Genomic DNA, 23462 nt, shown 5'->3' on the forward strand with positions numbered 1-23462 from the left:
ATCACAAACGGATGTGGCAGTTTCACCAAAAAGGATTTTAGCTTTTAAACTACTGAAAAATATCGGTCTCTGGATTAAAAATGTCAAAACCTTGTACAGTTGAAGTCGGAAGTTCACATACACTTAGGTCACAAATGTCTTGTTAACAAACTATAGTTTTGGCAAGTCGGTTAGGACATCTACTTTGTGCATGACACAAGTCAATTTTCCAACAATTGTTTACAGACAGATTATTTCACTTATAATCCGCTGTATCACAATTCCAGTGGTTCAGAAGTTTACATGCACTAAGTTGACTGTGCCTTTAAACAGCTTGGAAAATACCAGAAAATGATGTCATGGCTTTAGAAGCTTCTGATAGGCTAATTGACATAATTTGAGACAATTGGAGGTGTACCTGTGGATGTATTTCAAGGCCTACTTTCAAACACAGTGCCGTTTCGCTTGACATCATGTGAAAATCAAAAGATATCAGCCAAGAACTCATACAAAAATTATAGACCTCCACAAGTCTGGTTCATCCTTGGAAGCAATTTCCAAACCACGTTCAATTGTACAAACAAAAGTATGCAAGTATTAACACCATGCGACCACGCAGCCGTTATACCGCTCAGGAAGGAGACGCGTTCGGTATCCTAGAGATGAACATACTTTGGTGCGAAAAGCAGCAACAGCAAAGAACCTTGTGAAGATGCTGGAGGAAACAGGTACAAAAGTATCGATACCCACAGTAAAACAAGTCCTATATCGACATAACCTGAAAGGCAGCTCAGCAAGGAAGAAGCCACTGCTCCAAAACTGCCATGAAAAAGCCAGACTACAGTTTTCAACTGCACATGGGGACAAAGATTGTACTCTTTGGAGAAATGTCCTCTGATCTGATGAAACAAAAATAGAACTGTTTGGCCGTAATGACCATCGTTACGATTGGAGGAAAAAGGGGGAGGCTTGCAACCAGAAGAACACCATCCCAACCATGAAGCACGGGGGTGGCAGCATCATGTTGTGGGGGTGCTTTGCTGCAGGAGGGACTGGTGCACTTCACAAAATAGATGGCAACATGAGCAAGGAAAATTATGTGGATATATTGAAGCAACATCTCAAGACATCAGTCAGAAGGTAAAAGCTTGGTCGCAAATGGGTTTTCTAAATGGAAAATGACCCCAAGCATACTTCCAAAGTTGTGGCAAAATGGCTTAAGGACAACAAAGTCAACAAAGTCAAGGTATTGGAGTGGCAATCACAAAGCCCTGACCTCAATCCTATAGAAAGTGGGCAGAACTGAAAAAGCGTGTGAGAGCAAGGAGGCCTACAAACCTGACTCCGTTACACCGGCCCTGTCAGAAGGAATGGGCCAAATTTCACCAAGCTTATTGTGGGAAGCTTGTGGAAGGTTACCTGAAACGTTTGACCCAAGTTATGAAATATGAATTGAGTGCACATAAACCTCTGACTCACTGGGAATGCGATGAAAGAAATAAAAGCTGAAATAAATCATTCTCTCTACTATTATTATTCTTAAAATAAAAGTGGTGATCATAATCCAAATTTTTACTAGGATTAAATGTCAGGAATTGTGAAAAACTTTAAATGTATTTGGCTAAGGTGTATGTAAACTTCCGACTTCAACTGTACATGTCCATCAATTTCCATCAATTATATGTCCATACATTTTTGAATTGCACATATTAACTCCTGCCTGTAACTGACATCATGAAGCCTGCATGCAACATAAGCGGTGGGATTTTTCACTTTAACCACTGACAAAAGGGCACCCTTTCAGTACATTTCCTGTGTTACGGTGTCAGAAATAGAAAGCTGAACAGTTCTAATTGGATACCCTGTCGCCTTCGTTTCTAGCAGAACTTCTTTGAGCGCAAATTATTTTAAAACTTGTCTTAAAGATTTGACACACACCACTGACAGCTCTGGTGCGAAAGGTGATCATTTCACTCACTTAAACTGTATCTCATTTCTGCATAGTGCATGCACACAAACAATACTATGGCAGGATCTGTAAATGTAATTAACACAATATCAAATTTAACTGGGCCAAATTGGGGTTTTCATGCCTCAAACCCAACAATTCAGTAATCTATTTCAATTTAGCACTAAAATCAACGGAAGGTAGAACAAAAAACACATAAACAAAAATGAGAACACGAGAAAATAAGATGCTATATACAGGGTCGGTTCCAATACCATATTTACAATTTGCAGTGATACTGGTGTAGTATGAGGTAGATATGTATAGGGGTAAGGTAACTAGGCATCAGGATATATAATAAAAAGAAAAGCAGCTGCGTAAATGGTGATTGTATGAGTTACTCCAGTATCCCTGCAAGATGGCAGTAGCAGCTTTGTAGTATTTTGTTTTTCTTGTGTGTTATTTCTTACATTATTAGTCCAGAATTGTTTTGGTGTTATTGCATACAGCCGGAAATAGCATTTGGATATCATAGCGGCAGTAACTCACCAGCATTGCGACCAGGAATACAGAATATTTCCCTAATTGGATCCTTTGTTGGTACCCCACAGCGAATTTTAACTATTCAAAAGGCTGCTCCAAAACCACCAGCAGAGAAGATGTATTCGGAGTGGACTTCTAATCCGACTCAGGAGGCGTGCACACCATCCACCACTTCTGAGTATATTACTCGCTAATGTTCAGTCTCTGGATAATAAAGTAGATGAGCTCAAGGTGAGGATCTCCTTCTAGAGACATCAGTGATAGTAACATTCTCTGTTTTAAGGAAGCATGTCTCTCTTGGGATATACTGTCCCCGTCCATATAGCCAGCTGTGTTCTCAGTACATTGCGCTGACAGGAATAAATAACTCTCAGGGAAGAAGAAAGGCGGAGGTGTATGTTTCATGATTAACTACTCATGGTGTGATTGTGATAACATACAGAAACTCAAGTTCTTTTGTTCACCTCCCAAGAAAATAATCTTTGGTTAGTCACAGCCGTGTATATTCCCCCTCAAACCGATTCCATGACGGCCCTCAAAGAACTACACTGGACTTTTATGCAAACTGGAAACCACATATCCTGAGGCCACATTTATTGTATCTGGGGATTTTAACAAAGCAAATTTGAGGAACACGCTACCGAAGCTCTATCAACATATTGACTGTAGTACTCACGTTGGAAAAACTTTGGAAGATGCCTACTCAACTTTTCAACATGCCTTCCAGGGCCTCCCCCGTCCTACCGTCGGAAAATCTGATCACGACTCCATTTTGCTCCTCCCTTCCTATAGCCAGAAACAGGAAGTACCCATGATAAGGTCTATTCAAAGCTGGTCTGACCAATTGGAATCAATTTTTCAAGATTGTTTTGATTACATGGACTGGGAATATTTTTCGGGTAGCCTCTGAGAATACCAAAGACAAATACATGGATACGGTGACTGAGTTCATCAGAAAGTGTATAGGAGATGTTGTAGCCATTGTGACTATTAAAACCAACCCAAACTAGAAACTGTAGATAGATGCATTCGCGCAACACTGAGAGCGTGAACTACTGTATTTAACAATGGTAAAATGACAAGGAATATGGCAGAATACAAACAATGTACAGACAGTGTGGTGAAGAAGGTGCAACAGTGCCTCTTCAACCTCAGGAGGCTGCAGAAATGTGGCTTGGCCCCTAAGACCCTTTTACAGATGAACAATTGAGAGCATCCTGTCGGGCTGTATCACTGCCTGCTATGGCAACTGCACCGACCCGCATCTGAGGGGCTCTCCAGATGGTGGTGCAGTCTGCCCAACACATCACCAGGGGCAAACTACCTGCCCTCAAAGACACCCACAGCGCCCGATGTCACAGGAAGGCCAGAAAGATCAAAGGACATTAATCACCCGAGCCACGTGCTGTTCACCCCGCTATCGTCCAGAAGGCGAGGTCAGTACAGGTGCATCAAAGCTGGAACCGAGAGACTGAAAACTGTTAAGATTTCAAGGCCATCAGACTGTTAGATAGCCATCACTAGCCGGCTTCCACCCGGTTACGCAACCCTGCACCTTAGAGGCTGCTGCCCTATATACATACAGTTTAATAATGTTTACATATGGCTTTAGTTCTCATCTCTATACACTGTATTCTATTCTACTGTATTTTAGTCAACACCACTCCAACATTGCTCTATCTAATATGTATATATTTCTTAATTCCATTATTTTACTTTGCGGGCATAGGGCATAGGCAAGACGCAGTAGATGGTATAGAGTACAGTATATACATACGATATATACTGTGACCAGTGATACATGTATTACATCCCATCTTTAATTATTAAAGTGGCTAGAGATTTGAGTCAGTATGTTGTCAGAAGCCACTCAGCCACTCAGTGATGGCTGTTTAACAGTCTGATGGCCTTGAGATAGAATGCTGTTTTTCAGTCCCTCGGTCCCAGCTTTGATGCACCTGCACTGACCTCGCCTTCTGGATGAGTGTATTGTTGTGAATTGTTAGATACTACTGCACTGTTGGAGCTAGGAACACAAGCATTTCACTAACATCTGCTAAATATGTGTATGTGAGAGTCAGTATCAATATGTGTGCATATTGTGTGTAGTCCTGTGAGTGAGCCAGACAGGCCAGAAATGTAAATAACATACAAGGATCATCTCAGTCTGTGTAGCCATTCTGTTAGACTCCAGCCACCTAAGTCTAACAATTTTTCGGGCCTTCCTTTTCACACCCCGGAAATAATGTCCGGAGTTACAACCTACGTCTCGGGTCCTACGGGCAAAATCATTGCACTCTGACTAAGTGTTTAAAAAGCTCCCAGGGTAGTTACATCCCAGGGAGCAGGGGGGAATGGCATTCTGCAGCTGCGACGAAACGCACATGCAGGACCCCAGACAGAAACGCTCTGGAGTTTTCAGCGGTCCTTCCTCAGCTCTGCTCTAGTAGGGCCCTATAAAATCTCTTTTAATTTCTGCCGGATTACATTTTAGTTTTTCACCAACCAGCAACAGACCATTGTTTGGTTAGCAATGTTTCTGTAGTACTCATGTGACTGCAGAGTTTTCAAAACAAATGGGACACTGGATTGATGCAAAAAATCATGATATCATTCTGCCAGGCGACATTTAATTTAGAAAGTTTTTTGGAAAGCCTTTGCACGTTTACCAGAAGACCGATGTCATTAGCATCATCGTTAACGGCTACACAAACTGTAGACATGCCCACACATTCTGTGTAGTTTCAAAACTTTGCAGGAAAATACAAATCACTGATGCATTTTGTTAATGTCTTATGACAAAGCAAATTCATTCATTTTCTAATAAGTTCAATACATGTAGACAATACATATTGAATATTGTTGGAATTTTATAGGGCCCTATGCTAGCCAACTCCACAGCTGGGAGCACCAGAAAAAGAGTGAGAGTAGATAGGGAAAACGTGGAAAAGAGATAAAGAGAGGAGCGGGAAAGAGAGCAAATTATATGGGAAGTGTTATAGGGTGGAGAATGCAGGAAAGAAAGGGTGCTATGGAAAATGGAAAGGTGGTGGGTTAGAGAAGAGCCCTCACAGGCAGCATTGCTGATACAATATCACTGGTGCTTTAAGGATTGTTCCCAGAACTCTTATACTGCATTACATAAATGCAAAATGCCTATATTGCTTTAAGACAACATGCCAAATCCGATAAAACGTTACAGCAACACGGTCTCTTTACAAATTAATACTATATAGCCTACCCCAACACAGACTATGGGAACATTTGCTCAGTCACACAAGTAGGTTAACTGAACAAATTCCTCAGTAAACCGTCACATGTATAGCCAGTTCATTAGGCTAAACACCTACCACACAATAGATAAGGTGTGTACAGTCCCTTTATTTATTTTTAATCAACAAAGCCCTGCATATTTATGACGGCTTAGAATTTGAACAATCCCTGCACTATTATCTAGGGATAAACGATATAGTTGGTGAACATATCGGAATCGGACGATATTAGCTAAAAATGCCACCATCGGTATTGGCCTGATGTGAAAAACCGACATCAAAGCTGATGTGCATACCTATATAACGTAGGTACATGATGTAATGACGATACGTAAAAGTTTGTGCTACACGTGCAACACAGCATTCCTAACCTAGACCACAACGCCTGCTGTGTGGATCAAGCAGTCAAGTCGAGCAGTTATTTGAAAGATTAAGAACATTTCCGCAAGACAACTCAAAAGCGAAATCCATTAACGCCAAGATAATGGAATGCATTGCCCTTGACAATCAATCGTTCTCTGCCGTGGGCGATGTTGGCTTTCGTGACTAGTCGAGCACAGGTACACACTACCAAGCGTGCTATTTTTCAGATGTTGCCCAACCGGAGTTACACAGTAATAGTGTCACTGCTATTAGATTCACAACATACTATGTAACGCCATTTGGGTCTTTGTATGTCAAAAAAGATACACGTCAAATAACACTTTGTTAAATAAGCTTAAAATTTGACAAGTCAAATAACACAGTTCTATTATAGAATGTTGTGTGTTCTGAATTTGCACCTGCAAGCCAAGTGCCACCACTACTATCAGTAGCACTGTCAAAGCTTTACAAAAAAGTCTGCAAACAAGCAAACATCAGCCACAAACAATGTTTTTAAAATACCGCTTTGGTAATAAAGCATTATTTGTTCGACAGCAACTTCTGGGGTAGCTAGCTAGCTTTAGCTTGGTACCTTGCTAGCACCAATACAACCAGCCTGAAAACAATGACCAGTAGAAACTGCACTCATTTTCACTATTCTTAGCAATGATTTAGGAATCCTTGTGAGTAAGTATTAGCTAGGTAGCCACTTGTTGTTCGCCTACTGAAATTGAACTTCAGTTCATGAAAATAAATAGCTAGCCAGCTACTTAACCCTGTTGCCCAAAGCTAACATTATAAGCATGCCAGCTAGCTTCATCTGGCGAGTGAGGTTCGACCTGACCGGGTTGGTTAAGTGTTGTGAAGCTATAAGGATTTTAGGCACAAGTCAAATTTTCAGTTTGCCTTCAAAATAAAAGTACCTCTTTGAAAGTGATGCAGAACGTTACAAATTGGTGGAACCATGCCATATTAGGCGAGACAATGTTAAACAAGGTTGGAATGTGAAGCAATGAAATGGGGTATCAGCCTACTCGGTGACCCCCACAGAACTGTGAAGAGTTTCGGCAAATATTAGCATTGTAGCTATTATCACGGGACTGTGACTGTGAAATCACCTCCTCAGTCAGCCTATTGTGTGTATTGACATTCATAGTGCACTGTACAGCTTTACCTAAGGATTGGGGATCAACGAAATTGGGTAACAATATACTCAATATTCAATATATTTTTTCCCAACGTCCTCCTCAGTTATCAGACTCCAAGACATCCATGCAGTATTGTTTTTCCTCTGGAATAGTGTTCAATACACATAGGTTGACAATAAATGTGGCTCAATTCACAGCCGCGCAATAAGAGCTATGATGCTAATGTTCTCTGGGTGTCACTGAGTAGACTGATAACCCATGTCATTGATCCACAATACATAGGTTAGACTGTACAGTGAAATAAGTATGCCCCCAATGCAATTATAAAGTATAATACATCCAGTGTGATTAATTGATTTGTCAAATTAACAAATTATTATCTTTTGTTGATTTTTATATATTTATTAAATGAATTTAACCTTTATTTAACCAGGTAGGCCAGTTGTGAACTAGTTCTCATTTACAACTGCGACCTGGCCAAGATAAAGCAAAGAGACAAACACAGAGTTACACATGGAATAAACAAACGTACAGTCAATAACACAATAGAAAGCCTATATACAGTGTGTGCAAATGAGATAAGATTAGGGAGGTAAGGCAATAAATAGGCCACAGTGGCAAAATAATTACAATTTAGCAATTAAACACTTGAGTGATAGATGTGCAGAAGATGAATGTGCAAGTAGAGATACTGGGGTGCAAAGAAGCAGAAAAAATAATATAACAATATGGGGGATGAGTTAGTTGGGTGGGCTATTTACATATGGGCTATGTACAGGTGCATATAACATTCCAACCTCGATTAGCTTGATCTACTCAATTATGGCATAATTCTCCTATTTGTATTAATTTGCATCACTGTCAATGACATACTTTTATTTTGAAGGCTAATCGCAAAGTCCACTATTGTTGTTAATCCTTATTGTGGCTAGCTTCACATAGATGGGTCTGACCACCATAAATCAAATAACTGTCTTATAAATTAGGGTTATTTTAGATGACACCTAGCTATATAGTTAGCTAGCTAACGATAGCAAAAAGACTGTTTCAGTAGCTATGTTTTTGGGGAAGAACATTATTTGCATCCTTGAGCTAGCTAGCTTCTTTTTATGAACAGCACTGTAGGTGTACAAGACAACTTTACCAGTATCTTAGCATACGTATTGATGAATCGTTGTGACATATGAAATACGAGTGAGAGTGTAATCAATGTGTAATATATGTGTAAAAAAATATGATCGCATTACATTATTATGTGAAGTGCAGTCATATTCAGGTTCTGATTGGGCAACAAGCTTATTTAACAGTGTTATTTGTAAATAGTGTTATTTGACATGTATCTTTATTGATATGCAAGGACCCAAACAGTGTTCCATAGAAATCCTGGTTGAGAATGAAACGACTGAACAATGAAACAGCACAGCAAGTAAGTAAAATAAATAGGTATTGATTGTGTTTTACTGGTAAAGGGGACATATGTAAATGCCAACAAAATAACTTTTTGGTCAGTGTGGTGTGTGTGTGGAACCTTTATTTAACTAGGCAAGTCAGTTCAGAACAAATTCTTATTTACAAAGACGGCCTACCCTAGCCAAACCCGGACGACGCTGGGCCAATTGTGCGCTGCCCTATGGGACTCCCAATCACGGCCGAATGTGATACAGCATGGATTCGAACCAGGGACTGTAGTGACGCCTCTTGCACTGTGATGCAGTGCCTTAAACCGATGCTTTCATGTGTGTGTGTTAACTATTTAACTGTACTAGAATGCTTAAAAGGCCACTAAAATTTTAATTATCAGTTAACGGTATTGTTTTTTTTGGCAAGGAAAATATTGGATATCGCTATTGGCCAAAAATGTCATATCGGTGCATCATTACTATTATGGCATACAACAGTAATCACTGCCATATTACCGCATAAAACTGTCTGATCGTAGCATTACAAAAAGAGGGCCTTTAACCAATGAACTTTTACTGCAGAAAATGAATGGTTCAGTCAAGCCAAACTGCCCTCCCCCATCAGCACTTGACAAAATGGACACAATCGTCCCAAATTGCTATTGAAAATGTCTGAATTGCTTCAGAAATATCAAGCATTTTTACCTGCAAATATCAAAAAGAGACACTGAAATCCTGTAGGGACTGCCATTAGCCTCTGAACTATACTGAACAAAAATATAAAACGCAATATGAAACAATCTCAAAGATTTTACTGAGTTACAGTTCATAAGGATATCAGTCAAATTAAATATTTTTCATTAGGCCCTAATTCATGGATTTCATGTGACTAGGAATACAGATATGGATCTGTTGGTCACAGATACCTTAAAAGAAAAGTAGGGGATAGATCAGAAAACAAGTCCGTGTCTGGTGTGACAACCATTTGCCTCATGCAGCACAACACATCTCCTTTGCATAGAGTTCATCATGCTGTAGATTGTGGCCGGTGGAATGTTGTCCCACTCCTCTTCAATGACTGTGCGAAGTTGCTGGGAACAGGAACACATTGTTGTACATGTTCATCCAGAGCATCCCAAACTTGCTCAATGGGTGACATGTCTGGTAAATATGCAGGCTATGGAAGAACTGGGACATTTTCAGCTTCCAGGAATTCTGTACAGATCCTTGCGACAGAGCCATGCATTATCATGCTGAAACATAAGGTAACGGCGGCAGATGAATGGCATGGCAATTGGCCTCAGGACTTCGTCACAGTATCTCTGTGCATTCATTTTGCCATCAATAAAATGCAATCGGTTCATTGTCTGTAGCTTATGCCTGCCCATACCATAACCACATACCAGATCACAACGTTGATATCAGCAAATACACCTGGTCTGTTGTTGTGAGACCGGTTGGACACACCGCCAAATTCTCTAAAACGATTATGGTAGAGAAATTAACATTCTCTGGCAACAGCTCTGGTGGACATTCCTTCAGCCGGCATGGCAATTGCACACTGCCTCAAAACTTGAGACATCTGTGGCATTGAGTTGTGTGACAAAACCGCACATTTTAGTGGCCTTATATTGTCCCCAGGACAAGGTGCACCTGTATAATGATCATGCTGTTTAATTAGCTTCTTGATATGCCACACCTGTCAGGTGGGTGGATTATCTTGGCAATGGAGAAATGCTCACTAACAGATGTTAACACATTTGTGCACAACATTTTAGAGAAATAAGCCTTTTGTGCATATGGAACATTTCTAGGATCTTTTATTTCAGCTCATGAAACATCTAACACTTTTCACATGTTGTTTTTATACTTTTGTTCAGCGTAAGTTGTTCTGAAAGGCAACACCATTCTCCAAATATTCTGCACATTATCCATGTCAACAGAGAAAACTATGAAATTAATGCAATACTTCAGTCGTTTGATCAGGGTTCAATCCGTGTCCACCCTTCCCACCATCTCGCCCCCATTTGCCTGTCTCCCCTGATTTCCAACATGAACTCAAGTGTCAAAACACATTAAAATATACATTTTAAAAAACAGCCAGGTAGAAGATGTCACAACTTGACCTTTGATGTCAGCTTGTAAAACAGTCTTCCGTCGTTGCTCCAGCATTTTCCTCTGCCAAGGTATTTTACCATACCGAGCTGATTCCAAGCACACGCCCGTTCAGTGCACTCGCTTGAACTGGTCTTCAATATCAGGGCCAGGTTGGCCAGGTTTGAAATGTGCTGCAAGGGACTACCATCCTATGGGTTAACAAAATGGATATAGGTCTAGATGACAAACTTCACTTGACAGTAGATATGCGCATGTTCTGAAGTTAACCTCTAGAAATGATTAGTGTGAATGTGGGGCGGCAGGTAGCTTAGCGTTTAGAGAGGAGAGCCAGCATCCGGGATGTTGCCTATTGGATTCCGGGTCAGACTGGAAAAATATTTAGTGAAGTGAGCTTGCAACCAGAGGTTTGCTAGTATCAAATCCTAGATGCCATTGCCTACCGTTGTGCCCTTGAGCAAGACACCCCCCCTGTATATGTAGGTGTGTCTTTTGAAGGGGGTTGGGTTAAGATCTTCTCAATTATAACATGTGCATAAAGAACTGAATTGAGGCCCTTTTGTAATTCGCTAGTGTTCTTCAAATATTTTTTAACCAAGGATGCCAGATAAATTACCACTACCCTAATTTAGATCACATTTGACAGCTAGCAGCACATGGCGCAAGATTGACCAATTCATGAGACCATATTTTGTATCTTTCAATCAGGATAGCAGGACATTTGAAAGGTGCATTGATTGCATGGTCTTAAACATTCAATTGATTGCTTCCCAACATGCCAAATAATTAAATCCATGATAAAATTGGCCTCTGGGCCATAGTGCCAGAACTGTCAGGCTGCATTTACACACTAGCCAAATTCTGACCCACTGCTCATAATTGGGCAAAATATCAAAATTGGGCTGCCTGTGTAAATGCAGCCTCTGTGTTATTAGTTAGCTGATCAATAGCTACGGTTCACTAGTTAGTTTGATGCCTCATAGCTAGATAAGAAAACATTAATAACGCAGCCAACCATCTTCCCTGCACTGTCAAATTAATAACGCAGCCAACCATCTTCCCTGTACTGTCAAATTAATAACGCAGCCAACCATCTTCCCTGTACTGTCAAATTAATAACGCAGCCAACCATCTTCCCTGTACTGTCAAATTAATAACGCAGCCAACCATCTTCCCTGCACTGTCAAATAAGAAACCACGTTTTACTTTAGCAAGCTATAGTAGCTACCTAATGGAAAGTAGTCATGTCTAGAGATGGACTATTTGTAACCAGTAAAGTTATGTAATATTGACAGGCTGCTAATCGGAACCAAGCTCTTAAACCCTTTTCTGTATGTAGGGTTTTCAGCGGTTGCATTCGCCCACGGTTGGCTCCATGTGAACTACAATTCCGACACTCTTCCAACGTTTAGATTCATCAATAATCATCGCTTCCTAAAAAGCTTTCGAAAGACGCTGATATGCCCCTTATCTTTCATGTGTGCGAGAAATATAGATTTTTTAAACTGCTAAAGTGTTGCACAGATCCATACACTACGTGTGCCTCCAGTTGAGGAAATACACTTCCTTCCCAGTTTCTTGCACACCACATAGCTAACTTGGCTAGCTAAATTTAAAAAGGAGGCCGCCTAGGCTATGTCCGTCTGTCTAATGTAAACAAGTACTGTAACATGGGGATATGGCTGTGTGGGAACATTAACACTATAAAGATGTGTAGTAACTTAACCTCGTAACATTTGACAGCTCCACACCACCTTTCAAACATGCTTTCTATTCTATCGTATCAATAAATTAGCAAACATTAGCCAGCTAGCTACCTTAACGTTAGTTAGCAATACACGATATTCCATTGACAACAGTAGGTGTACTAACGTGGCTAGTTTACTGTATGATAACGTTAGTTATTTAAGAAAAGGATACATGTTAAGTCCAAGTCGAACCCATCCTCCTGGTATCTCCTTTTGTTCCGGCTGACCATTTCTTTTATTATCGCAGCCATTGTAGCTAACTAGCTTGCTGGCTAGTGACAGGAGTCTGTGGGTTTCAAATTATGAAAAGTTAGCTAGCTGCCGTTGCTTCGGTTTGCAATGGCTTTGCCTCTCGATCGCCCTTTGCTTTTTTGATTTTGCAGCTCCTTCCTCGCAGTGAGACAAGCCAGCAGTGGTTGTCGTCGTGAGTAGGATTAACGCGTTAGCTAGCTAGAATGGCTTTTTCTCTGGATCATAGAGACGGGCCTTGCTCTGCTCTTCCGCGCAGGCCAAACTTTCCCAATGCTGGAATTTGTCTTGCAACTCCCCCTTGAAAAATACATACAATAATCCTCCCGCCTAACCGTAAGGCATAAGACGGTCCGAATCTCTTGATCTACCGAAGCCGCCGTGATTGACCGACCAGCGAGGAGATAACTCTCCGGCGCTCGCTCGAATTTGAAGACTACCGGCCCTTGGAAAGCAGTAATTAGTTACCGTATCCACTCAGATTTAGCTAGCCATCTAGCGAGCTGCAATAGCTACCCACTTTTTAAAAAATCCCAAAACCTCCTAGCGAATCAACATCTTCGCCGATGGATTGCCAAAATACACGCGAAAAAGTGTCAGGCTCCAATGTGCATGTATAATGGCTATACAAAGACCAAATATTTACACAGACTCGTTTGACATATGTCCCGGGAAGCATCTTCTTTTTGCGTTTCTCTCACGCTTCCATCATGGCTTCCAACGGAGGAAAAATATATATATGTAGAGGTTTAAAATATATATATCCTACCGCCACAAATATATAGATCTAGAAATAAAAAAGTTTCTATTAAATAAATACATGTGAATTCTTAGAAAAGCTGTTTCATTGCAGAAGATTTACAGTGTACGTTTTTCCGATTGCCGTTTTTTTGTAGTCGGCTGGCTAGTTCTTTTGTTGGCAGCGGAAGGACACATCAGAGCTCATGCAAGTCTCTCCTCTGTCAAAGTGATCACGTGTTTTTGTAATTATGAACGTTTCCAACATGTCATTTTTTCGCTTCTAGTGTACCTTATTGCATTTATCCATGTGGGCCAATTGAGTCCTTGAATTGACAGGGGGGATATCTCTGTTTGTGTGTGTGTGACTAGAGTGGAAGTAGGGGTGTCTATCAGTTGTATTCCTAGATACAAATAACGGCAAACATATTATCTGCTCAATTCAAAGGCTTAGACCAACTCTCCCTGCCTGAAGTTTAGGATGAAAGGCCAACTGATAGGTAGAAAAACTGTTCTGATGGTGAAGACTTGATGGTGAAGGCGGTGGCCCGTTCCTGTAGGTTCATGCTCTACAACATCCGCAGAGTACGACCCTGCCTCACACAGGAAGCGGCGCAGGTCCTAATCCAGGCACTTGTCATCTCCCGTCTGGATTACTGCAACTCGCTGTTGGCTGGGCTCCCTGCCTGTGCCATTAAACCCCTACAACTCATCCAGAACGCCGCAGCCCGTCTGGTGTTCAACCTTCCCAAGTTCTCTCACGTCACCCTGCTCCTCCGCTCTCTCCACTGGCTTCCAGTTGAAGCTCGCATCCGCTACAAGACCATGGCATGGTGCTTGCCTACGGAGCTGTGAGGGGAACGGCACCTCAGTACCTCCAGGCTCTGATCAGGCCCTACACCCAAACAAGGGCACTGCGTTCATCCACCTTCTCACCCCCCTTAAAAGATTTAGATGCACTATTGTAAAGTGGCTGTTCCACTGGATGTCATAAGGTGAATGCACCAATTTGTAAGTCGCTCTGGATAAGAGCGTCTGCTAAATGACTTAAATGTAAATGTAAGACTTGAGGGGAAACGTCCTCCGCTTCCACCCAGTCTCATGGGAGTGTCAGGACTAGAACGATAGGCCTACAGTGCAATTTGAATTCTTTCAAAACAACATATTGGCTGGCACTCACCAGTGTATCAATTTGACTAGATCAAATGGAACAAACTGTTCACCTGATGTTTACAATGGGGATGATGATGACTTATATTCAATGTTTATATGTTTTTAGACATGGTTTGGTTCAGATTTTGGTGGTGTCACAGAAGAAACGGTGCCCTTGAATTGAAATGTCTCCTCTTCTGAGGTGATAACTTTGACCCAGACATACTTTGCATAAGTTTTACCCACATAGCCATTGACAAGACATTACAATACACATTTTATCCCGTTTTCCTTTTTGGACATAGACACCCACCACTGCGACCTGTATGTTGTAGGCGGCTGGCCCTTGCTACATGTTTTTCGCCCACTGGCTCCAGGCCATCTATAAGTCTATGCTAGGTAAAGCTCCGCCTTATCTCAGTTCACTGGTCACGATAACAACACCCACCCGTAGCACACGTTCCAGCAGGTATATCTCACTGATCATCCCAAAAGCCAACACCTCATTTGGCCGCCTTTCTTTCCAGTTCTCTGCTGCCAGTGACTGGAACCAATTGCAAAAATCACTGAAGTTTGAGACTTATTTCCCTCACCTACTATAAACATCAACTATCTGAGCAGCTAACCGATCACTGCAGCTGTACATAGTCCACCCAATCTACCTACCTCATCCCCATGCTGTTTTTATTTTATTTACTTTTCTGCTCTTTTTCACACCAGTATCACTACTTGCACATCATCTGCTCATTTATCACTCCAGTGTTAATCTACTAAATTGTAATTATTCGCTCCTATGGCCTATTTATTGCCTACCCCCTCATGCCTTTTGCACACACTGTATATAGAGTTTATTTTTTCTACTGTGTTTGTGTTATTGGCTTGTTTATTGTTTACTCCATGTGTAACTGTTGTCTGTGTCACACTGCTTTGCTTTATCTTGGCCAGGTCGCAGTTGCAAATGAGAACTTGTTCTCAACGAGCCTACCTGGTTAAATAAAGGTTAAATAAAATAAATAAATAAACATACTTTTGAGTAAGGCACAGTGAATGTGTTCAGTTAGAATAAACTACACATGTTTTAAATTAAACCTATGAAGTTCTATTAAATGTAAATACTTATTTTTCTCATGACACTCAATGCACTTCACATCTGGTTTCTTATTCTTCTGTATGTTAAAGAGAAGCAGATGGCAGAGGTGAGGATTTGGAACCTGGAAGTGAAATGAGGTTATCTATGGCCGTGTGTATTTTTGGATATATGTTTGGCCACCAGAAATGTGGCAAAGGAACAATGATTCACACTTTGAGAAGAAATCTGTAATATGTGTATGTGGGAATAAATGTTATCACAACTGTATTTGACTGTAGCAATTAGGCCACATCACTTGGAAAGGCCACATCACTTTGGAAATTAAATGAGTCAATCTCAGGTGGTAGGCAAGTGGAAAATAATTGTGTTAATTATGTTCTTCAGCGGCGTCATGCCCCCTCATATTTGTCCTTTTTAATGTTTGTGTTGTTGTTTCTCTCTAATACTGCTAGCCACCTAGCAATGTTATGAAGTTGGCTTTGGCTGACCCAGACAGGTTCCCGATCTCCCAACCTCATAACTAGCTACCAATAAGCCATTTCAGGCTATGAATCAAGTTAGAGTAGCTAGCTTGTCTAACTATTTTAGCTGGCATACCTGCTGGCAGGTTTGGTAAACTAGAAAAGCAAACAATAACAAGATGTACTGAATAAGACTCATATTCAATTCAATCCTTTACCCAGATTTTAGCAGAGATGCAAAGTACCATATTTAGTTCCTTTAAAATAAGAACCACCAATCAGGAGGATACAGACAGCTCAAGAGGTATGCTTAGATATGCAGAAAAATATACATTTTTGGCATATAATTAAGCATATTGATTAAAGCTATAGATTGCAGGAAAAAGCTGTTTCAGGTGATTGGAAAATGAAAAAATGATCTTACCTTGGCCCCTCTCCAGGCCACCCCCAGCTATCCTTATGTATTTTGTGCCCCCTAAGATTTATGGGGTGCATTACGCACTTGGTTTTCTGTATTTGAGTTCAGATTATTTTCACTGTTGTATTGCATTGATCATATACTGTGAACCATTTGTGAGTCCGGTGTGAGTAGGTGTCTGGTGTGAGTAGGAGCAGGTAGACACCAACACGTGCTTTCCCATGGAAAGGGGAAAACGATATGTTAGCCCTATTTTTAGTTGATAAGTTTAGGCCTACTGTTTGATTTGAATACTACTGTTTGATGTGATTGAGAAACAATGATCCTTTGATGTCTGGCATTCCTTTATTACAGTTTTATAACTATGTAACAGCTGATGTTTATAACTTTGTAGCGAGTGATGAAGGTCACTACCATATTTGTATTTCCTCTAAGTTTCTATAACCATTTGTTGATGATAGAACAGCAGTGTTTTCAGGTTAGGATAAAAGGGCCTGCTTAGAGAAGGGCAATTTGGCATTTTCTCTGATTCTGTGCTAGATGCTTTATCCCTGTTGCAACTTGTAAACCATAATTTCCCAAATTTGTATGCATTTTGGTGTTACACCCTTAAAACTGAAACTGTGGCTGATCAACCATCCTGATCAACCACCGGTTATCAAAAACCATTGTGTAACATTTGTTACGAACCGCCTCGAATTCCGTAACAGAAAGGGAGACAATGTGGAGATAAGGAATAACAAAAATATATTTATTAACTGAAGCAACTTAAATACAATTAACAATGGTGTGTGTAGTCAGTAATCAGTAGTATACGTGAGTGGTTGCGTGCATACAGTAGATGTGATATTGAGGAGTGTTGAAAGGTGCCAACGCAGACAAACAAAATGGACACAAAAATGCCACAACCAAAATTGACAGTGTGTCTGCAGGGAGAGAGTCTCCTCAATGAATGGGGAAAAGGTGTATTCACCCCGGGACACACCCGAGCCCAGGTGTGTCCCATTTCGCTGACGACCCTCCCAGCTCCGCCCACCGACATCCTATTAAGGAAAACAAGAGCAAAGAGAAAGAATTCGGCAGACAGAGTGGGAGGGTCGTCACATATTCTAAATCCTTCTGGCTTGTGAACAAAACCCTGCAGTACTGCATGTTAAAAGGGCTCAGGGCCAGACCCAGATGCAGACACGGGAGGCAGATGGTTTGAGTGTTTGATATTTATTAGTTCCAAAAGGGGTAGGCAGGAGAATAGTCGCGGACAGGCAAAAGGTCAAAACCAGAGTCCAGGAGGTACTAAGGCAGGCTCGAGATCAGGGCAGGCAGGCGGGTACAGAGTCCAGAAAACAGGCAAGGGTCAAAACCGGGAGGACTAGAAAAAGAGAGAATAGCAAAAGCAGGAGCACAGGAAAAACACGCTGATTGACTTGAAACAGACAAGATGAACTGGCACAGAGAGACAAGAAACACAGCGATAAATACACTGGTGGAAATAAGCGACACCTGGATGGGTGGAGACAATCACAAGGATGGGTGAAACAGATCAGGGTGTGACACAATATATAGGATTTCAACAAGCAACCCAATCATTGCTGACAGCTGGTCTGGAGGATGTGCTGTGGTGGGCTATAGTTCTCCTTTAGACTGGACATGATATATACATTTTGATGTGCAGTTCCCCTGTTGGAAGTCCTACAAAATACTGACGGTACAGTTATCAGATCTAAATGGATTTACCTGGGACATAGCAGATGAAACAATCTGATCCACCTATAATGCTAACTGGAAATCATCTTATAGAATGGGCCTGCTGTCAAAGGTTTCTCAGCGGATTATGCTTGTCTATCCTCTACTGTTGCGATTAAGCTTTAGGGCCACCCTGGATTTGCCTGTTAATTTAAATGCATTCCAGTTGACTACCTCATGAAACTGGTTGAGAGAATGCCAAGAGGGTGCAAAGCTGTCAAGGCAAAGGGTGGCTACTTTGAATAATCTACAATTTAAAATGTATTTTGATTTGTTTAAAACATATTTTGGTTACCACATTAATGTATATGTGTTATTTCATAGTTTTGATGTTCTTGTGTTCCGGAGTTCTAAATTGAGCAGCTGCTGAAAAATGAGCTCCTGTATATATTGAGATTTAAATGTTTTTTTTAGAGTGAAGTACATCGAAAAATCAAGAGAAAACTGCAAGACTCAATAGAAGACAAAACAAGGAACAAACCAAAAAAGACAGGCTTTTGAAAAATTAACTATTTTTCATAAAATTGTACAGTTATCTTAGCTAGCTGAATTGCTAGCAGAATTGTTTACTTGTTGCTAAGCAGTTGCTAGGGACTCTCCTGGAAGAAGCTAGCTAGCTTACAAAGAATAACAACAAAAAATATCTAGTTAACAAAAGAACAAAAGAAGGACAGAAGAAAAAGGAAAAGAAAGAGGACAACAAAGTGAAACAGTCAGCACTTCTATTGCAACTTCGTATTTCGTCGTCCTAACGTAGTCTACACTGCTATCTGCCCAGCAGCTAGCCAGCTAGCAAACGTCCACCGTCTACCGAATAGCAGCACTGTAGAAACTATTACACTCAACTGAACGACTTGATTAGTGTAGTGTTAGCTAGCTACATAGTTGTCTTTGCTGTCTTCGTATCCAAGATAATTGTGTAGTTTAGAGCGTGTAGTCTTAGAGTGATTATCTTAATTTACCGAGGTTAGCTAGCCAGCTATTTGTCGTCCTTAACGTAGGAGACACTGCTAGCTAGCCAACAGCTAGCCAACGTCTACTGAATAGAACTTCCTCACTCAACAACCCGGTCGCATTCCGCTTCGCTCCACAGGTAGTATCACATTTTCATTTCATTTCATTACAGCACAACGGTTTGATTTGTTTGATCGTAGCTAGCTACATAGCTAGCTACATAGCCGTCTGTGTATCAAAGATAATTGTGTAGTCTAGAGCGATTTTCTAGGTTAGCTAGCCAGCTATTGTCGTTCTTTTAACGCAACGTAACGTAATCAACACTGCTAGCTAGCCAGCTAGCCCCCGAATAGCAGCACTGTAGAAACTATTACACTCAACGGAACGACTTGATTAGTGTAGTGTCAACAATGCAGCCACTGCCAGCTAGCCTACAAAGTCAACAACGCAGCCACTGCCAGCTAGTCTACTTCAGCAGTACTGTATCATTTTAATAATTTTAGTCAATAAGATTCTTGCTACGTAAGCTTAACTTTCTGAACATTCGAGACGTGTAGTCCACTTGTCATTCCAATCTCCTTGCATTAGCGTAGCCTCTTCTGTAGCCTGTCAACTATGTGTCTGTCTATCCCTGTTCTCTCCTCTCTGCACAGACCATACAAACGCTCCACACCGCGTGGCCGCGGCCACCCTAATCTGGTGGTCCCAGCGCGCACGACCCACGTGGAGTTCCAGGTCTCTGGTAGCCTCTGGAACTGCCGATCTGCGGCCAACAAGGCAGAGTTCATCTCAGCCTATGCCTCCCTCCAGTCCCTCGACTTCTTGGCACTGACGGAAACATGGATCACCACAGATAACACTGCTACTCCTACTGCTCTTTCTTCGTCCGCCCACGTGTTCTCGCACACCCCGAGAGCTTCTGGTCAGCGGGGTGGTGGCACCGGGATCCTCATCTCTCCCAAGTGGTCATTCTCTCTTTCTCCCTTACCCATCTGTCTATCGCCTCCTTTGAATTTCATGCTGTCACAGTTACCAGCCCTTTCAAGCTTAACATCCTTATCATTTATCGCCCTCCAGGTCCCCTCGGAGAGTTCATCAATGAGCTTGATGTCTTGATAAGCTCCTTTCCTGAGGACGGCTCACCTCTCACAGTTCTGGGCGACTTTAACCTCCCCACGTCTACCTTTGACTCATTCCTCTCTGCCTCCTTCTTTCCACTCCTCTCCTCTTTTGACCTCACCCTCTCAACTTCCCCCCCTACTCACAAGGCAGGCAATACGCTCGACCTCATCTTTACTAGATGCTGTTCTTCCACTAACCTCATTGCAACTCCCCTCCAAGTCTCCGACCACTACCTTGTATCCTTTTCCCTCTCGCTCTCATCCAACACTTCCCACACTGCCCCTACTCGGATGGTATCGCGCCGTCCCAACCTTTGCTCTCTCTCCCCCGCTACTCTCTCCTCTTCCATCCTATCATCTCTTCCCTCTGCTCAAACCTTCTCCAACCTATCTCCTGATTCTGCCTCCTCAACCCTCCTCTCCTCCCTTTCTGCATCCTTTGACTCTCTATGTCCCCTATCTTCCAGGCCGGCTTGGTCCTCCCCTCCCGCTCCGTGGCTCGACGACTCATTGCGAGCTCACAGAACAGGGCTCCGGGCAGCCGAGCGGAAATGGAGGAAAACTTGCCTCCCTGCGGACCTGGCATCCTTTCACTCCCTCCTCTCTACATTTTCCTCCTCTGTCTCTGCTGCTAAAGCCACTTTCTACCACTCTAAATTCCAAGCATCTGCCTCTAACCCTAGGAAGCTCTTTGCCACCTTCTCCTCCCTCCTGAATCCTCCCCCTCCTCCTCTCTGCAGATGACTTCGTCAACCATTTTGAAAAGAAGGTCGACGACATCCGATCCTCGTTTGCTAAGTCAAACGACACCGCTGGTTCTGCTCACACTGCCCTACCCTGTGCTCTGACCTCTTTCTCCCCTCTCTCTCCAGATGAAATCTTGCGTCTTGTGACGGCCGGCCGCCCAACAACCTGCCCGCTCGACCCTATCCCCTCCTCTCTTCTCCAGACCATTTCCGGAGACCTTCTCCCTTACCTCACCTCGCTCATCAACTCATCCCTGACCGCTGGCTACGTCCCTTCCGTCTTCAAGAGAGCGAGAGTTGCACCCCTTCTGAAAAAACCTACACTCGATCCCTCCGATGTCAACAACTACAGACCAGTATCCCTTCTTTCTTTTCTCTCCAAAACTCTTGAACGTGCCGTCCTTGGCCAGCTCTCCCGCTATCTCTCTCAGAATGACCTTCTTGATCCAAATCAGTCAGGTTTCAAGACTAGTCATTCAACTGAGACTGCTCTTCTCTGTATCACGGAGGCGCTCCGCACTGCTAAAGCTAACTCTCTCTCCTCTGCTCTCATCCTTCTAGACCTATCGGCTGCCTTCGATACTGTGAACCATCAGATCCTCCTCTCCACCCTCTCCGAGTTGGGCATCTCCGGCGCGGCCCACGCTTGGATTGCGTCCTACCTGACAGGTCGCTCCTACCAGGTGGCGTGGCGGGAATCTGTTTCCTCACCACGCGCTCTCACCACTGGTGTCCCCCAGGCCTCTGTTCTAGGCCCTCTCCTATTCTCGCTATACACCAAGTCACTTGGCTCTGTCATAACCTCACATGGTCTCTCCTATCATTGCTATGCAGACGACACACAATTAATCTTCTCCTTTCCCCCTTCTGATGACCAGGTGGCGAATCGCATCTCTGCATGTCTGGCAGACATATCAGTGTGGATGACGGATCACCACCTCAAGCTGAACCTCGGCAAGACGGAGCTGCTCTTCCTCCCGGGAAGGACTGCCCGTTCCATGATCTCGCCATCACGGTTGACAACTCCATTGTGTCCTCCTCCCAGAGCGCTAAGAACCTTGGCGTGATCCTGGACAACACCCTGCCGTTCTCAACTAACATCAAGGCGGTGGCCCGTTCCTGTAGGTTCATGCTCTACAACATCCGCAGAGTACGACCCTGCCTCACACAGGAAGCGGCGCAGGTCCTAATCCAGGCACTTGTCATCTCCCGTCTGGATTACTGCAACTCGCTGTTGGCTGGGCTCCCTGCCTGTGCCATTAAACCCCTACAACTCATCCAGAACGCCGCAGCCCGTCTGGTGTTCAACCTTCCCAAGTTCTCTCACGTCACCCCGCTCCTCCGCTCTCTCCACTGGCTTCCAGTTGAAGCTCACATCCGCTACAAGACCATGGTGCTTGCCTACGGAGCTGTGAGGGGAACGGCACCTCAGTACCTCCAGGCTCTGATCAGGCCCTACACCCAAACAAGGGCACTGCGTTCATCCACCTCTGGCCTGCTCGCCTCCCTACCACTGAGGAAGTACAGTTCCCGCTCAGCTCAGTCAAAACTGTTTGCTGCTCTGGCTCCCCAATGGTGGAACAAACTCCCTCACGACGCCAGGACAGCGGAGTCAATCACCACCTTCCGGAGACACCTGAAACCCCACCTCTTTAAGGAATACCTAGGATAGGATAAAGTAATCCTTCTCTCCCCCCCCCCCCTTAAAAGATTTAGATGCACTATTGTAAAGTGGCTGTTCCACTGGATGTCATAAGGTGAATGCACCAATTTGTAAGTCGCTCTGGATAAGAGCGTCTGCTAAATGACTTAAATGTAAATGTAAATGTAATGTTTTTGCTATTATTCTACAATGTAGAAAATAGCAAAAATAAAGAACAACCCTTGAATGAGTAGGTGTGTTCAAACTTTTAACTGGTACTGTATATTTCATCAATAGGATGCTAACGAGTTAAAATATTACATTTGGACTCTAGCTAATGATTAACACAATAGTGTAAATGCAGTCACACTTGCTCCTGCTCCGGCCCAACATTACGCACACCTGTCACCATCGTTACGCGCATCAGTGCTTCATTGGACTCGTCTGGACTCCATCACTTATTGATTGCCTCCCCATATACAGTATCTGTATATTCCTCAGTTTCATCCCTGAATCAGCATTAATGTCATTTATGTTCCCCGTACAGACGCTGTCCTTGTTTTGTTTCACGGCAGTTATTTATTAAATATTCACTCCCTGTACTTGCTTCTCGTCTCCCAGCGTCTGTCCTC

At 42.7% G+C, this 23462-nt stretch overlaps 1 protein-coding gene across 2 annotated transcripts in view; it reads right to left on the minus strand.

The window, feature by feature from the left end:
- Positions 1-13709, minus strand: part of LOC118400200 (phosphatidylinositol 3,4,5-trisphosphate 3-phosphatase and dual-specificity protein phosphatase PTEN-like) — a 34017-nt gene extending 20308 nt beyond the window's left edge. For both annotated transcript variants that reach the window (XM_035796823.2, XM_035796814.2), the window contains exon 1: positions 12689-13709. In XM_035796823.2, the coding sequence (XP_035652716.1) occupies positions 12689-12767 (79 nt within the window). In that variant the 5' untranslated portion in view covers positions 12768-13709. The remainder of the gene's footprint in view (positions 1-12688) is intronic.
- Positions 13710-23462: the final 9753 nt, after the last annotated feature.

The sequence above is a fragment of the Oncorhynchus keta genome, chromosome 2 (assembly GCF_023373465.1).
Source record: "Oncorhynchus keta strain PuntledgeMale-10-30-2019 chromosome 2, Oket_V2, whole genome shotgun sequence".
Taxonomy (NCBI): Eukaryota; Metazoa; Chordata; class Actinopteri; order Salmoniformes; family Salmonidae; genus Oncorhynchus; species Oncorhynchus keta.